General features: G+C 47.9%; 5 protein-coding genes across 5 annotated transcripts; 3 read left to right on the top strand and 2 right to left on the bottom strand.

The window, feature by feature from the left end:
* The first annotated feature begins 33 nt into the window (after positions 1 to 33).
* On the top strand, positions 34 to 3241 carry BO85DRAFT_307132 (kinase-like protein). The gene is made up of 4 exons (XM_025655385.1): positions 34 to 75; positions 154 to 2293; positions 2340 to 2669; positions 2724 to 3241. The coding sequence occupies exons 2-4, from the start codon at positions 227 to 229 to the stop codon at positions 3174 to 3176; spliced, it is 2850 nt and encodes a 949-aa protein (XP_025515536.1). The 5' UTR covers positions 34 to 75; positions 154 to 226; the 3' UTR covers positions 3177 to 3241.
* Positions 3221 to 5323, bottom strand: BO85DRAFT_306967 (uncharacterized protein). Its single transcript, XM_025655384.1, has 6 exons — positions 4955 to 5323; positions 4799 to 4895; positions 4543 to 4727; positions 4144 to 4475; positions 3744 to 4037; positions 3221 to 3685 (listed from the first exon to the last, which is right to left on the bottom strand). The coding sequence occupies exons 1-6, from the start codon at positions 5130 to 5132 to the stop codon at positions 3266 to 3268; spliced, it is 1506 nt and encodes a 501-aa protein (XP_025515535.1). The 5' UTR covers positions 5133 to 5323; the 3' UTR covers positions 3221 to 3265.
* Positions 5324 to 5606: 283 nt separating this feature from the next.
* On the bottom strand, positions 5607 to 6053 carry BO85DRAFT_488334 (uncharacterized protein; the record flags this gene model as incomplete). Its single annotated transcript, XM_025663524.1, has 4 exons — positions 5607 to 5658; positions 5719 to 5729; positions 5797 to 5844; positions 5925 to 6053. The coding sequence occupies 4 exons, from the start codon at positions 6051 to 6053 to the stop codon at positions 5607 to 5609; spliced, it is 240 nt and encodes a 79-aa protein (XP_025515534.1).
* Positions 6054 to 6660: 607 nt separating this feature from the next.
* On the top strand, positions 6661 to 8919 carry BO85DRAFT_372079 (amino acid transporter; the record flags this gene model as incomplete). The annotated part of the gene is made up of 10 exons (XM_025656023.1): positions 6661 to 6695; positions 6742 to 6769; positions 6817 to 7055; positions 7109 to 7256; positions 7305 to 7395; positions 7474 to 7531; positions 7584 to 8136; positions 8185 to 8279; positions 8328 to 8541; positions 8596 to 8919. 10 exons carry the CDS (start codon positions 6661 to 6663, stop codon positions 8917 to 8919), a joined length of 1785 nt encoding a protein of 594 aa, XP_025515533.1.
* A 2258-nt stretch (positions 8920 to 11177) lies between these two features.
* BO85DRAFT_478060 (uncharacterized protein) lies at positions 11178 to 12358 on the top strand (the record flags this gene model as incomplete). The annotated part of the gene is made up of 2 exons (XM_025662870.1): positions 11178 to 11494; positions 11673 to 12358. 2 exons carry the CDS (start codon positions 11178 to 11180, stop codon positions 12337 to 12339), a joined length of 984 nt encoding a protein of 327 aa, XP_025515532.1. The 3' UTR covers positions 12340 to 12358.
* Between the last annotated feature and the right edge of the window lie 821 nt (positions 12359 to 13179).

Here is a 13179-nt window from a genome sequence, read left to right as displayed (position 1 = left end):
AAGTAGTCTGCTTCGGTTAACCTCGGTTTAGCAATCGCATCTTCGGCAAGAGGAGGCTGCTTATCATCGTCATCAGTCAGTGCCTCCTGCACATGACCGTGTGTTCAGTGAGGCAGGTGCGTTTCCTGTCCGGCTCACCACCACCCTTCTTAGTACCTTCTCTACTCTCCTCACTTTCACTGGGCTGTGCCATTTCCATGTCGTCCGACTCCTGCTTTTCGACCAAATGAGTGCTCCTCAGCCGGGCTCCGAATTCTTCACGGCCTGCGAGAATATTAAGACTGACCTGGAGAAACATACTAAGCGACGATGCGAGCCTGTCAGCCGGTTCATTTCGCATCAAGATCTGTTGCAAATTTGGCAGACGGAAGATCGCATCCACAAAGTGCTCTATACCGATCGCCGCATCGATGACGATCTGCAGAACATCCAAGACAACTTCATTGCCATCCTTTCCACTCTCGTATCAATCGAGGCCACACATTGCCTAGCAAACTTTCGGAGTTTATTTCTTGCTGGGAATATAACCGATAAGGATCTTCCGCTAGAGCGAGAGCAAATCGAAACTTTCCTTCCTGATCAACCACAGCAAGTAGGCCGATTCGATCAAATTCAATGCGACTTTTGCCCAACAGTGATCTCTTGTACAACGCCCCTACATTGCGTTTCTTCCAAGCGTCGACTACCGTTCGAGATTACGCCTGAAAAGCTGGGCATCGGGGGCTTTGGCGAAGTGGAATTGGTGACTATCACGCCACGGTATTGGGAAACGGATAGTAAAAGTTACTACAACTTCGCCTATCAAGTTGCCTGCAAGAAATTCGACCGTAAGGAAGCTTTTCTCAGAGAACACAAGAATCTCAATATTTTGAAGGAGAGTTTGACAACACAGCATCACATTCTGCAGCATTACACGGCTGTGGACCATGGTCCACACAACTACTATATTTTCTTCCCGTATGCCGAACATGGGGATCTGTACCACTTTCTATATGGTGGTGCTGGGAGCTATGAACTTCACAATCAATTTCCTGGCATACCGGAGGAAAGTGATACAGCTATATTCAAGCCATTGTTGTATCAATGCTGGGCTCTGGCATGCGCTATTCTGTGGTTGCACGACTATATTCAGGTTGATGGCGAGCACATCATGTGTGCTCATTTAGACCTCAAGCCGGACAACATCTTAATCATGAATGATGCAAGCTCTGTTGTAGGGAAGTGGATGATATCTGACTTTGGCATTTCCGTGCTTGAACCCCAGAAGCTTGGTTCAAGCCGTCCACTGAGTGTCAGAGGCTGTTACCGGGAACCGACCATTGAAGTGAACCCTCACCGGGGAAGAGGGACCTATCGACCACCGGAAGCTATTATCCGAACAGGATCAACGGTCATGGCCAACAAGATAGGTCGTCGAAGTGATATTTGGGCTTACGGATGCATTTTCACTGAGGTACTCGCCTGGGCAATCGGGCGACGCGAAGGTGTTCGGCATTTAGCCGAGACAAGGCAAATTGAAGCAACGAATGACTATTACTGGGATGAACGGTTTGTTCAGAGCTTGTCGCCTCAAGCGACAGGCTTTAAAGTACGAGATTCGGTTGTCCGATGGCTTGAGCACCATCAAAATTCCACTGAGAGGGTAGTAGGCGAATGGGTGAAGACAATCAAAGGCATCCTTATCATAGACAAGGAGCACAGGCCCAAAGCGCAAAAGGTTGAGGAATACGTTAGAGGTGTGTATAAATCATGCGACCTGCCTCAAATCCGCGATTCGCAGCCACTCAAGTCCTCAGCCGAGCCTTGGTGTAGGCAGTCAAGCAGTTCATCAGCTAGCCAGTCTCACAATCGATCAAATAGTCGATCCAGTGAGCTACGCAGTGAGTCATTCAGTCAATCATCGAGCCCCCCACCCAGTCAGTCATCGAGTCAGCCTTCCAGTCCATTATCCAATCAGCCATCCTATCGAATGTCAGATCCCCGAGAATTTTCCCGAGAATTTCTCAGAGAGTCAGACCTGCAGGGACCGAGCAAGCTACTACCACATGGCAAAAAACATGTCATTGATATTTATATGTCGCGGACAAGTTGCCAAGGCAAGGTCTCAATTGCAGTAGTATCCAATGACAAAGTTGAAATACTGAACTTGGACCTTACGCAAAAAGAAATCGAAGAGGTTGGATCCTTATCACTGTTTGGGAAATTAGGTAATGCCGAGGTTGTCATCGAAGGCCAGTACCTCGCAGTTTGGGGTTTCTGTAAAGGTTCCCGTAAGGGAGAAGGGGGAAGAATGGTAAGTTTCTTTGTGCAGCTTACGGGGTTGTACTAATGAAACTAAGCTTCATATTGGGAAGGTCAATTCAGGTTTCGAGACAAGCCTACCCATAGTCCCCGAGTTAATTGTATCGGTCGCCGTATCTCCGCGTGGTCTATTCGCTTTAGTCCAGGACAAGGACATAATACTCCTCTCTCGGTCGTCCCAATCGTCATCAGATGTGCGGCGCACCCTGGCCTTGCCCGTCTCGGATCAATCATTTGCGCAGGCCATATTCAACGCCAGCGGCGACTTCTTGTTTGCGTGGGCAAGGAGCTCAAAGCAAGAGTCTCTGTACGTCTGGAAAGTCGAAGGGATGGCAGGTGAACCAGACTTCGCTGTTCACTATTCTCTGGTAGGCCATAACAGCCACCTGTATTATATGATGTGATACTAAACAAACATGAAGCAGCATCGGTTTCATTGGAATACTTCAATTATTCCTTATAGTTCTGGTAAAGGGTGCGTCCTTGCAGATGACCAAAACAGGTACACAGCTGTTACTCTGAATCAGCAGCGCAGTGGATCACATGGCGTTGAACCAGCGCGCATTGAGCGCCCATTTGATACTTTGAATGTGATAGTCAGCTGCATGATTGGTGATGAGTATCTGCTCGGGCTAGTCAAAAGCGGTCATCTGATTACGGCACGATTATATCTACACCGATTTGAAATCACCCGCCGAGAAAACCAAACGCATGCCTCAATTACCCGGGGCCGTGAAGTCCTGGAAGTTCCAAAGGGCTTCAAGCAGGCCACCAAAGTACGGGCCTATGAGCAGCTGGGGGTAGCAACAGTGGTATTATGGAACGAGACCGGCTTCTTCATATCTGACCTACCTCCCAGTAATGGGCATCATTGACGCATGACAATTAGCCTAGACTGCAAAAAGAAAAGAAAAAGAAAAAGAAAAAGAAAAAGAAACAACGACTACTGGATTTATAGTACACCTCACCCACTTGCAAACTCCTTCCCAGCCTGCATCTCTGGCTCACTCATGTCTTCCTTCCCCGGACGCTGGAAAAAGCGGAACGGCTTCCTTTTCCACCAGGCATCGAACCATACAATTAACACATATATCAACCCTGTGATCATGGTCAGCGGTAACCAGGTGGCGAGAAATACCCAAAAGTCCTTGGCAATAACAATTTGGCGTAAGTCCTCATCGAAGACGAAGAAATTCATTCCATATAAGCTGACGATGAAAGAGCCGGGTAAGTAGATTGCCGAAACGAATGTGATTACTTTGACTGCGGCGCTGTCATTCATGTTGTCCTCCTGCAACCGTTTTAAGCTACTGGTCAGATCGCGCAGTTCACTGTCGACTCTTGCTGTTTCAAGTTGATTGTGCAGCGAAAGTGTATAGCCGGCCTGGGTTGCGTTAGCATAATGCCCTTCGATTGACAACACAGAGGATTTGGAAGCCAACCAGATCAATCGCGTTCCTCATTCTTGGAATCAGCTCTTCACAGCTCTTTATGTAGCCCTGGAGCGCTAATAATAGTGCTTCGCACCCCGGTAGAGCTTGTCCCGCGGCGTCCAATGTCCTCCTACGCAACGAAGAGGCAATGACGGGCTTAAGGGCGCTAACTAAGTCCAGGTTGCCACGACAGCATATATGTGCGCGCAGGGCAAAGTCATTCAAATTGCGAAGCTCTGAAACCGTTTTATAGCTCTCTCTCGGAGTGGATTCATCAGGTAAGTCCACCAGAGCTCTGTCATTCTGATTTAGTGAAACCTGTTAGCCCAACCGTCATTGTGCTATTATGAAAGGCCCGACCAAGGGAGGTAAGACGGTCAGAACCTCGCTGGGAAATTGTGAACCCTACATATTCTTCGAATCGGTCTCCGAGATAACGAAGATACCATCTCCAGTTGCAAATGGAGGAGAGCACTAGCGAATGAACCAGAATTGATTGGTCCTTGGCTTCGTTTCGGCTTAGGCCTGGCTGAAATCTCGAGTCTTCGAAGATCCCAAGCTCGTTCAGGATTCTTTTGTCTGAGATACTATCCGCATTTGGATGAAGGAGAATGAAAAAGTCGTATCCTTTTTCATTCTGACTTGGTTGGCGACGGTGGTGGTACACCCCAGTGTGGCGCCATGACCACGGTATCAGCCTGCGTCCAGTTTTCTCAACATAGTTGAGCTGGTATGAAACATCTACTCGTCTCTTGTTACCGTTTGTTCTCTTTATGTCGTAGGCGTGAAAAAAAATATCAGGACTCACAGGTGTCGTTGTCTCGCTCGTTCACACACAAAAGGCCATTCCCTGATTCTGAAATATGAACATTTCTCCCAAAAGAAAGCAGCACTTGAATAAAGGATGGATGTACGGCATATCGCTCTAGCAATAGTGCCATTGACAGCGGAGTAACTTCTAGCGGGGCAATGGCGGCTGGGGAGTAGATGGACCTATTTGATCCAAATGTTGATTAGCACCTTATTATATCGGTGGACATTGGCCAAGGACAATGCACACATACACAATCCTGATATTCAATCCATCTGGTATAGCCGACTCTGTTGTGAGAAAGTCCTGAAGCGATTTTGAATTCGTGTGGAGTTTTGTTGCACGATGATCTTGCGAGACATGGGCGTGAGTTTGTATGCTGCCACAGAAGGGCCTTAACGTTACCCACCATCGTAGACATCCGTTACTCGGACGTGCGTTTCGTTTTTGCGTGTCAATGCCCGTGGGACTCCGTTTAGAAAATGGTCCTCAAAGTTGGCGAGGTTGACCGAGGAAAGGTCGTGGTGAGAGGGCAGTTGCTGCAGGTAAGGGCGCCATATCTGGACCGGGTCATCGTCCACCGTCATTGTATTGGCTTTTTTTTCTTTCCCTTCTTCGCACAACTTCGTTCCCACTTTCGCCTAGCTTGAGATGACAGTCAAACTTGTCTTTATATTGAAAGCTACATGGAAACCAGAAAATTTTCTGTTTGCGAGTCTTTCGGTCTTCGGGGCCACGATGCCTTCTGAATTTTCGGGTAAGCCTTGCCGACCAGCGTTCAGCAAGGCTGAGGGATGAGACTAAATCATACGGATATGTATGCACAGCGCCTCGGCCAGATTGATTGGCGGTCACCTACGGTCAAGGCTGACTATCTAGGACTAGTCCTCTAACAAACAACAGCATAGCCTGTCTGCGCCACGCCCACCGTCCATTGAAACATTTCCTCGCCCTCCTCATCGCGTCTTCCGAAGCTTGCCACACTGGTACAGCCGCCCGAGCTAATGCATTGGGGCCAGCCATCAAGATGTTCCTATCCATACAGACGCCCTGCTTCATCATCACGCGGCCAGGTACGCTGTGGTGCGGCTTCTTAGTTCCAATACCATTTCACTATAGTGGGAGGTGGCTCAGGTCAGCCGGGCGTCAGTGGATTGATGTTTAGACACATACTCCAGTTCTTCCTGTTGGTCAGTAGGTTAGCCTCTAACTTCTCCTTTTGCAATCAGAAGACGCACAGCCATGACGTACCTTAGTAAATCTTATGCTAGCCCAAACACACCATCGGTCATTGCGAAACTGTGGGTTCGATAGTGGTCATTAGCGTCAGCTGGTCCATCGCGTTGTATGTCAGGCTTGATGGTCGGCAGAAAACCTACTTCCACCTTCGTCTGGACCTGGTTGTCATATCGCTCCCTCACATAGCTTGTTATTTCCTCGTCCATTTCGATGTACGATGATGCGGCTGAGGTAAGTTCGTGCCGATATGGAAGGTTGGAAGAAGCCATAGAGACTCAGATGAGGGAAACCTGAATGACCGTGGTCGCAAGGTTGTAGCCGCTGTTCCCCAGAGTTTCCAGTGACAGTTCCGAGCGCTGGTTATATACAATGAGCCGAATCCTCGTGTACGACTGCTAGCATTCAAATAATCTGTTACCACTACAGAGCGCCATGCCCACCAGATGAGGCTCTCGAGATTTATCTGCGTGCCACAATAGCACTGGACGAGGGAGGAAAGCAATCAAGGGCAGCCTTCTCTCCCCGCCCGGTGCTGTCGCGTCCGATGAGGCTGCGGATGTTTTCTTATCACCAGCCAATCATTTGTTGAGATACGCCATGCAAGACTTTCAAATTACTAGTAGTTCTTCCGAGTCAGGATTAGCCTGATCTGGTCATGTCCCCGATTCGTGTGAGATCCCCCTTCTCGGTTGCCTCGTGATTTTCCCCATCCGAGAGATGCCCCGGCCTAGCGTATTTACCCATTATGCAAGTCTATCTTTACCAAGCTTATTTAGATGCTCTGCTTATTTATTTGTTGGAATCTTCCATTCTACATGTCCGATTTCACCGCACAGGTTGTACAACCTTAAGTGGGCGATGCCATAGCCGAGCACAATGACGAACCACGTGGACACATCAGAAAAGCTTAAGTATGCAATATTTCGGAATCTTTGACGATATGCTGACGGGGTCTAGGCAGGAGCTTTTTGGGTTTCAGATCTTTGTATGCATGATGCTTCCGTTGACTTGGTCGTTGCTAATAGGGCTCAGTTCATCACGCTCAGTGTTGTCATCGGAAGTGGCATATTCACCAACAATGGAATGGCCCTCGCCATTGCGGGACCAATGGGCTTGATTCTTGCGGTGCTCATCATCAGCATAGTAGTCCTAGCAGTCAATGAGTGTATTGCCGAGTTGGCTCAGCAGTTCCCGGTTTACAATTCGATCGTTGAATATGTTCGCACATTCGTCGACGAGGACTTTGGCTGGGTTATTGGACTGGCTTATTGGTAATAATTTTCAATTCGGCACCAAATACCATTTGCAGCTAACGGGGAAATAGGTATGCATACGCAGCAACGTTTGCCAGCCAAACCTCCATGGCTGCGACTCTTCTAGAGTACTGGGGCCTGGCAACGGCGTGGAGGGTTCTTATCTGCTACGTTATGGTTCCAGTCATCTTATTCCTTCTCAACATGACTGGAGTTTTCGTGAGTTGTGTCGTCGAATTGATGGATACTTAGCTGATATGATCATAGTGGTACGGTGTTGTGGAAACGATTGGTGGTTTCCTAAAGCTGGTGATGATTGTGGCAATTTCTATTTATCTCTATACAATTGCGGACGATGGTGAGTGACAATCCCAGATGGCACGATTCTAATCTCATTGCCATCATTGAGGCTCCAGTAAATGCTCACTTGTTGTAGTGTCTTCTCCTAGCTTTGAACATGGACAAGGCTTCAGCAGTAATGGCCAAGCCCAGTGGTCAGCTCGCCGCCCCCTTGCCTATTCATCTGAAATGCTAAGATGGTACCAGCTATGCTATCCCACTCACGGCATACGCTTTTCAGGGCATAGAAGTATACGCCATGACTGCGTTTGAAGCTCGAGATGGCCATGCCCTTCGCTGGCCGGCTCGCTGGACTGCGTATGTAGCGGTAGTCGTATACATCATGTGCACGTTAGGAGAGGTCATCAACGTGAAGTGGGATGATTCCGCTTTACCAAAACTCCATGATGGAGTTTCAAATAGCACATTATCAGCTACTTCTAACCCTGGTTCGTCAAGTAGCATGATCGTCATAGCCGCGCTGAACACCAATAACCGGTCAATGGCTGGATTCCTCAACGGCTGTTTGCTCTTCAGTGTCTTTTCTGCAGCCAACACTTCACTGTACGTTGCTTCCCGAACCTTATGGGGTATGGCGAAGCACTTTCCCAGATCTTCGACCAAAGAACTCTGGGTCAAGAAGAAGCTAGCGATTCTAAGCGAGGGCACCAAAGTTCCGGTTGTATTCTTGCTGGTCTCACTTCTAGCATTCTGCTGGGTTCCATTCCTACAGCTCGTGGATAGCTCTGCAGTACAGCAGGTGTGTGGATGTAATATATTTGCTCTGTGTATCTGCTAATACAGACAGGTGGTCCAAGTTATATCCATCTCCTCCAGCACCGCTATAATGATCGTATGGGCAGCTATCTGTCTCGCATTTATTCGATACTATTACTGGTTTGTGTGTCTGCTCAACATACAACAGTGAAGAGATACTCATTGCTAGCACAGGTTGAAGAAATGCGAACCCCGACTTCGGTACCACGACCGTCCTGAATACATCCGACTAGATGAAAAGTATATTGCTAAAGGCAGTCTGCGTATTCTACAACCACTCCAGGCCTGGATCGGACTGATTGGGTGTATCACCATATTCGCATTTTCCAGCGCGACGTGGTGGAGTGAAACCGCAACTGTCACCGAAGTTGCCATGGCGTACGGGCCGGTAAGCCAATGCAACAACTGAGCACTTCTACCCATTCTAACCCTGTACCAATAGCATATGGTCCTCTTTCTTATATTTATCATCTCAAAAGCGTTCAGTAAAAACAAGGGGTGGGTCAAATTGACAAACGACGAATGGGTTCTGCGGAATGCCTTGGATAGACTATGGATTCGCAAGATCGATCATCATGAAGAAAGTGCCTCAGAACGCCTGAAAAGTGTTATGAAATCGCTGTTTTCCAAATTATGGGAACGATTCAGGGATAGGCAGAACAGCCAGCAAGCGGATGGGGATGTTCATCATCGGAGTGAAGGTTCCACGTCTGCGGAGACAAACAGGCAAGAGTTGCTAACTATTTCGAACGACCAGCCTGTATAAGAGACCCAATCCTAAGTCTATGCCTTTGTCATTGTATACTCTGGACACCTGTCATTAGTTAATACTTGTAATGAAGAGATGAATCTATGAGGAACACTTGACTCAAACTAGCCATGGTTGCAAGTTATGTCTATCATCCTTGGCATTCATACCCATGGTTATCATATCTTCTTTACAATATCACCTCCAGTACAGAATGGTCAATCGACGCGTTCTAGCCATGGTTGGGTGTTATTCCTATCATCCTCAGCGAGTACTCAACAAACGTATGCTAGAGAGACATCCATCAAGATCAAACCATTCATGAAGAACCAGGTGTCTGACTAACAGCACTTCTGATGAACAGACACTTCAAGAAGAAGAATGCATACAAGATCGCTATATGATCTCAAGATACCAACTGCAAACAGACACTCGAGTCACTGGCGTTGCAGATGGCGCCGGTCGCCATGGCTCGACATACCAAGCACGCATTGGTAAAGCTCGTACGAAGGTACCAATTACAGCGATGCCAGAGCATCGGAGAGTCTGGGCCCATTCAGTAAAGGCCATTGCTCAAGGATATGTTGGCGTTTGCATCACTGGGATAAGAGCTGGATGTCGGCTCAGAATAGAGAAGATTGACTAAGTAAATGGTCATTTTCAGAGGTTCCTGTTAGCGCCTCGCCTGGCTACAATGGTCAATTGAGGTGAAAAGGAAGATTGTGTTATTCGTTCTTTCTCAACAGGAATATTGAGCTGAATGTGTCACATATGTCTGGCAAAGAGCTGGAATGTGGCTTGGGACTCTCATTGCGACTCCGTGGGGGAGTATAGCACCTTGCCTCTCATCTGAGCTTGATGTCACAGGGATTTGATCAAAAGTCGTATGTGGGCTAGAAGAGGCACTTTTATTGTGCCTTCAAAACACTCACGACTTTAAGAGCAAGTATTGACGTCTTATTCCATGCTTTGGCCTCCAGTCTTGAATGGACCCTTGAAAATGGCATCGCTCAAAAAGAATGATGAAGACTTATTGGTCTTTATAGTGACGATCCTATTGAGACAGAACGATCTTTCTTCAATCAGTCATGGTATTCTCATCTATAATAAAGGGATCGACAACACATTTAACACAAGTGCCACAGAAAAGGATTCTAATGTGGCAGAACTTGTTGGCTTGGGTAATGGGGCCTGAGCATATACATCGCCGAATAACACCATTTGGTGTCCTGCATTTGTTTCTGGCACTTGATACATCACCGGTCTTTCATATCGACTGGCGTTGGTGCCAGTTATTCTAGCTCAGGGGTTGACGAGTGGAAAATCCTCGAGGATGGTGTGCTTGTCGATAGGCTCCAAGGTGGCCTTATGGTTTCACTTTTCCAAGTTTGGGCAGATGCGGGCTGCTCGTATCTATATCGTCTGAATATCGGCAGAGAAAAGGCTTTTCAAGAAGAAGCGTGGCTTATTTGGGGTTCGGTGTCTTAATACTCCCGAGAGTTGATCTTTCTCTGGTCTAAGAGCTGTGGTAAGTAGGTCTTCCTCTTGAGGTTTGATAGGTCTGTTTAACTGACGGCGAGTCTATGGAGGTCCGCAACAGGCACTATCAGGATTAAAGCACGGTGCAAGCCCAAATTCAATAATTCCAACTTATAATATCGATCTGCCCAGGGCGGAAAGAGACCGCCGAGCACACGTTACTTCTGTGGGATCCGAATCGGCGTGGGACAAAATGCGGTTGGGAGTGAAAAGAATTTATCTAGACGCGACTGCGCAAGATACTTACAAGCTCACCGCTGACATTGCGCGTGTCAATGTTGCGAGGGTTACAGATGCTGGAATCATGACTCCGGTGTTCATGTACACGGAGCATAAGGCTCATCGACAAACACCCAAGCTCAGTCAATAATCTTGAATGCCTTGTGGAAGTAACCAACGGGTATGGTGACACAGATCTGACCGGTCCAGGCGGTTTCTGATACTAGATGAGTATCCAGAATCGCTTAAAAATATGAAATATGAGCATGGTCAGCCGGCTGAGAAAAGAACTTTCGGCTAAGAGATCCGAAGCCATAGACCATACGGTCCTCGTACATCCCGACGGGAAGGGGGGTGTGGGGATACGCAATACAATGAACAAAACGAAGCAGTCAAGATTGAAATTCTCTGGAATCATATGAGTATCCAAGATTGCTCATACTCTGGAAGCTGGATTATGCCAGTCTGTCGAACAAGAGGTTTAATGGCTGACAAGATCGAAGCCATAGACATTCAAAATGGCTCCGACTATAGCTGACAAGCCTGACCAGCCGGTCGATAGAAAGAGAAAATGGCCAACAACGTCAAAGCTACAGACATTCGAATTCGCTCCTACTATAGCAGATAAACCGGACCAGCTCATCAAACGGAAGAATCAATGGCCGACAAATTCGATGCCATTATTGATACGGTCCGTGCAAATCGCACAAGAAGCACCTGGGATGGGGACTGATAGTGCAGTCAGAACACAACCTAGTGAGCAGCATGGCATGTGGCATGTGGCATGTGTATCGCGCGCTACACTGCATAGCCTGATAACCTACGAGCCACGCACGTCAGCTCGATACTTGGAGAGTAAACTTTTCATATATGCAAATATGCCCGTATATCTACGATGCATATATGACCCAAATTCCGACACCAACATCTCCATAAAAACCGTTGGAATTGCGCCGGCTGCGAGATCCTCGCTCTCATCGCAGCCATTTGCCTCATTACCCTTTGATCTTTAGGGAGAACGAAAAGGGGGAGTTATTGTTACCAAAGCATGTCATCAGCGACTTAGTCCCAAAGTGGGAGGCGGCTTATGACCACCAACGATATCCAGACGAAGTTACACGGCATGGCGGCAGTCGTCTAAGGGCTGTCCCTACTTATGATGCTACCCGTGACCACGATAGCAAGTTCGTTGCTACAAGGGGAACTCCAGAGCATGAAAACCGCAGACTCAAACGGACTGTCAAGGACAAGATAGTGCTTAATGCTTTAGCTCAAGGCCTCTATGATGTGGAGGGTCAGGAAGAAGCTAAAGGACAAGGTGCCGTTCACGCAAAAGGAGACCCGACCATGGAAGAGCAATTTAAAGCAACACTAGAGAGGCTAGCCATGGAAAGAGGCCGTTACGCGAAAAGGATTACCGATATGAAGGTCCGTACAGACGCTGCGAAGTTGGAGTTGAGTCATCGCATCAAGGAGTTGGAGAACCAAACCCGAACTATGCAACGGGCGTTGGTGACTGCCTGGAATGTCGCGACGGAACTACAAGAGCATATCGTCGCCCTGGAGGAGCAACTGGCGCAACGTCCGCAAGCAATTATCGCTATGCCATACGAAGTTTTTTTACCTCTTTATGCCCACGTCCGGGCTGGGTCGTCGACATCCAGAGCAGCGATAGGGTGATGACTTTGCGATCGTCCGCTGCTTCGCGCGTCTTTTGATTTATATCTACTTATCTTAGTATCACCATCTATGTCCTCTGACCTTGTCCCGCTACCATACGAACCATAAGCCCGAGCAATGGCAGACAGTCCTACATAATACTCAACTCCTAAAAAAATGATCAACTCTCTGAACACATATCATCAGCGCGTGTGACGCTATGAGGAAAGCAAAACGTTTATATGATCTGAGTCAAGCTACTTATCTTAAGACGGACCGATATCTTTCTTCAGCAGGTCCCGCTACCACATGGCTCATAGCTACCATCGCAGGCAGTCTATTCAGATGCTTATATAGGACCGGTATTCCTCTCGAACAGGCCCCGCTATCATACAACTCACCCCAGTGGCAGGTAGCCTTCATCCAGATACTTAGCTTATTTACAACATAATCAACTTTCCGAAGACCTACCACCGGCGGGTGCTGACGCTCTGAAAAGAAGCCAAAGATTCGAATCAAGCAGCAATAATACCGGGAGGTCGTTGCTACTAGCCAGTTAGCCGGTCGACAGTGAGCCACAAGACTGAGGCAGCCAGTGATCCCTCTACCGTTATATGATTCTATCGCCCACACACCTACCTTGACGTGGGAACGTCGTTTTGATCCAGTCGGATGGATATGTCATTGGTGGGTGTGGCGGGGAGTGACTCTGGCACTGACGCGGTCGGCGGTTTCAGTATGCTCTCTCTGCCTTTCTCTCTATATTGGGAACTTGATGGCTTTATATATGAGGACTATTAGCAGTGCCATTTTTCCTACCGCGAACGATGTCGCTGCTGCTGCTGCTGTTGTCACTTTAGG

Source organism: Aspergillus piperis (genome assembly GCF_003184755.1).
Source record: "Aspergillus piperis CBS 112811 unplaced genomic scaffold BO85scaffold_9, whole genome shotgun sequence".
In the NCBI taxonomy this organism is placed as follows: Eukaryota; Fungi; Ascomycota; class Eurotiomycetes; order Eurotiales; family Aspergillaceae; genus Aspergillus; species Aspergillus piperis.
Note: the sequence above shows the minus strand (reverse complement) of the source record. Positions and strands in the feature narration are given on the sequence as shown.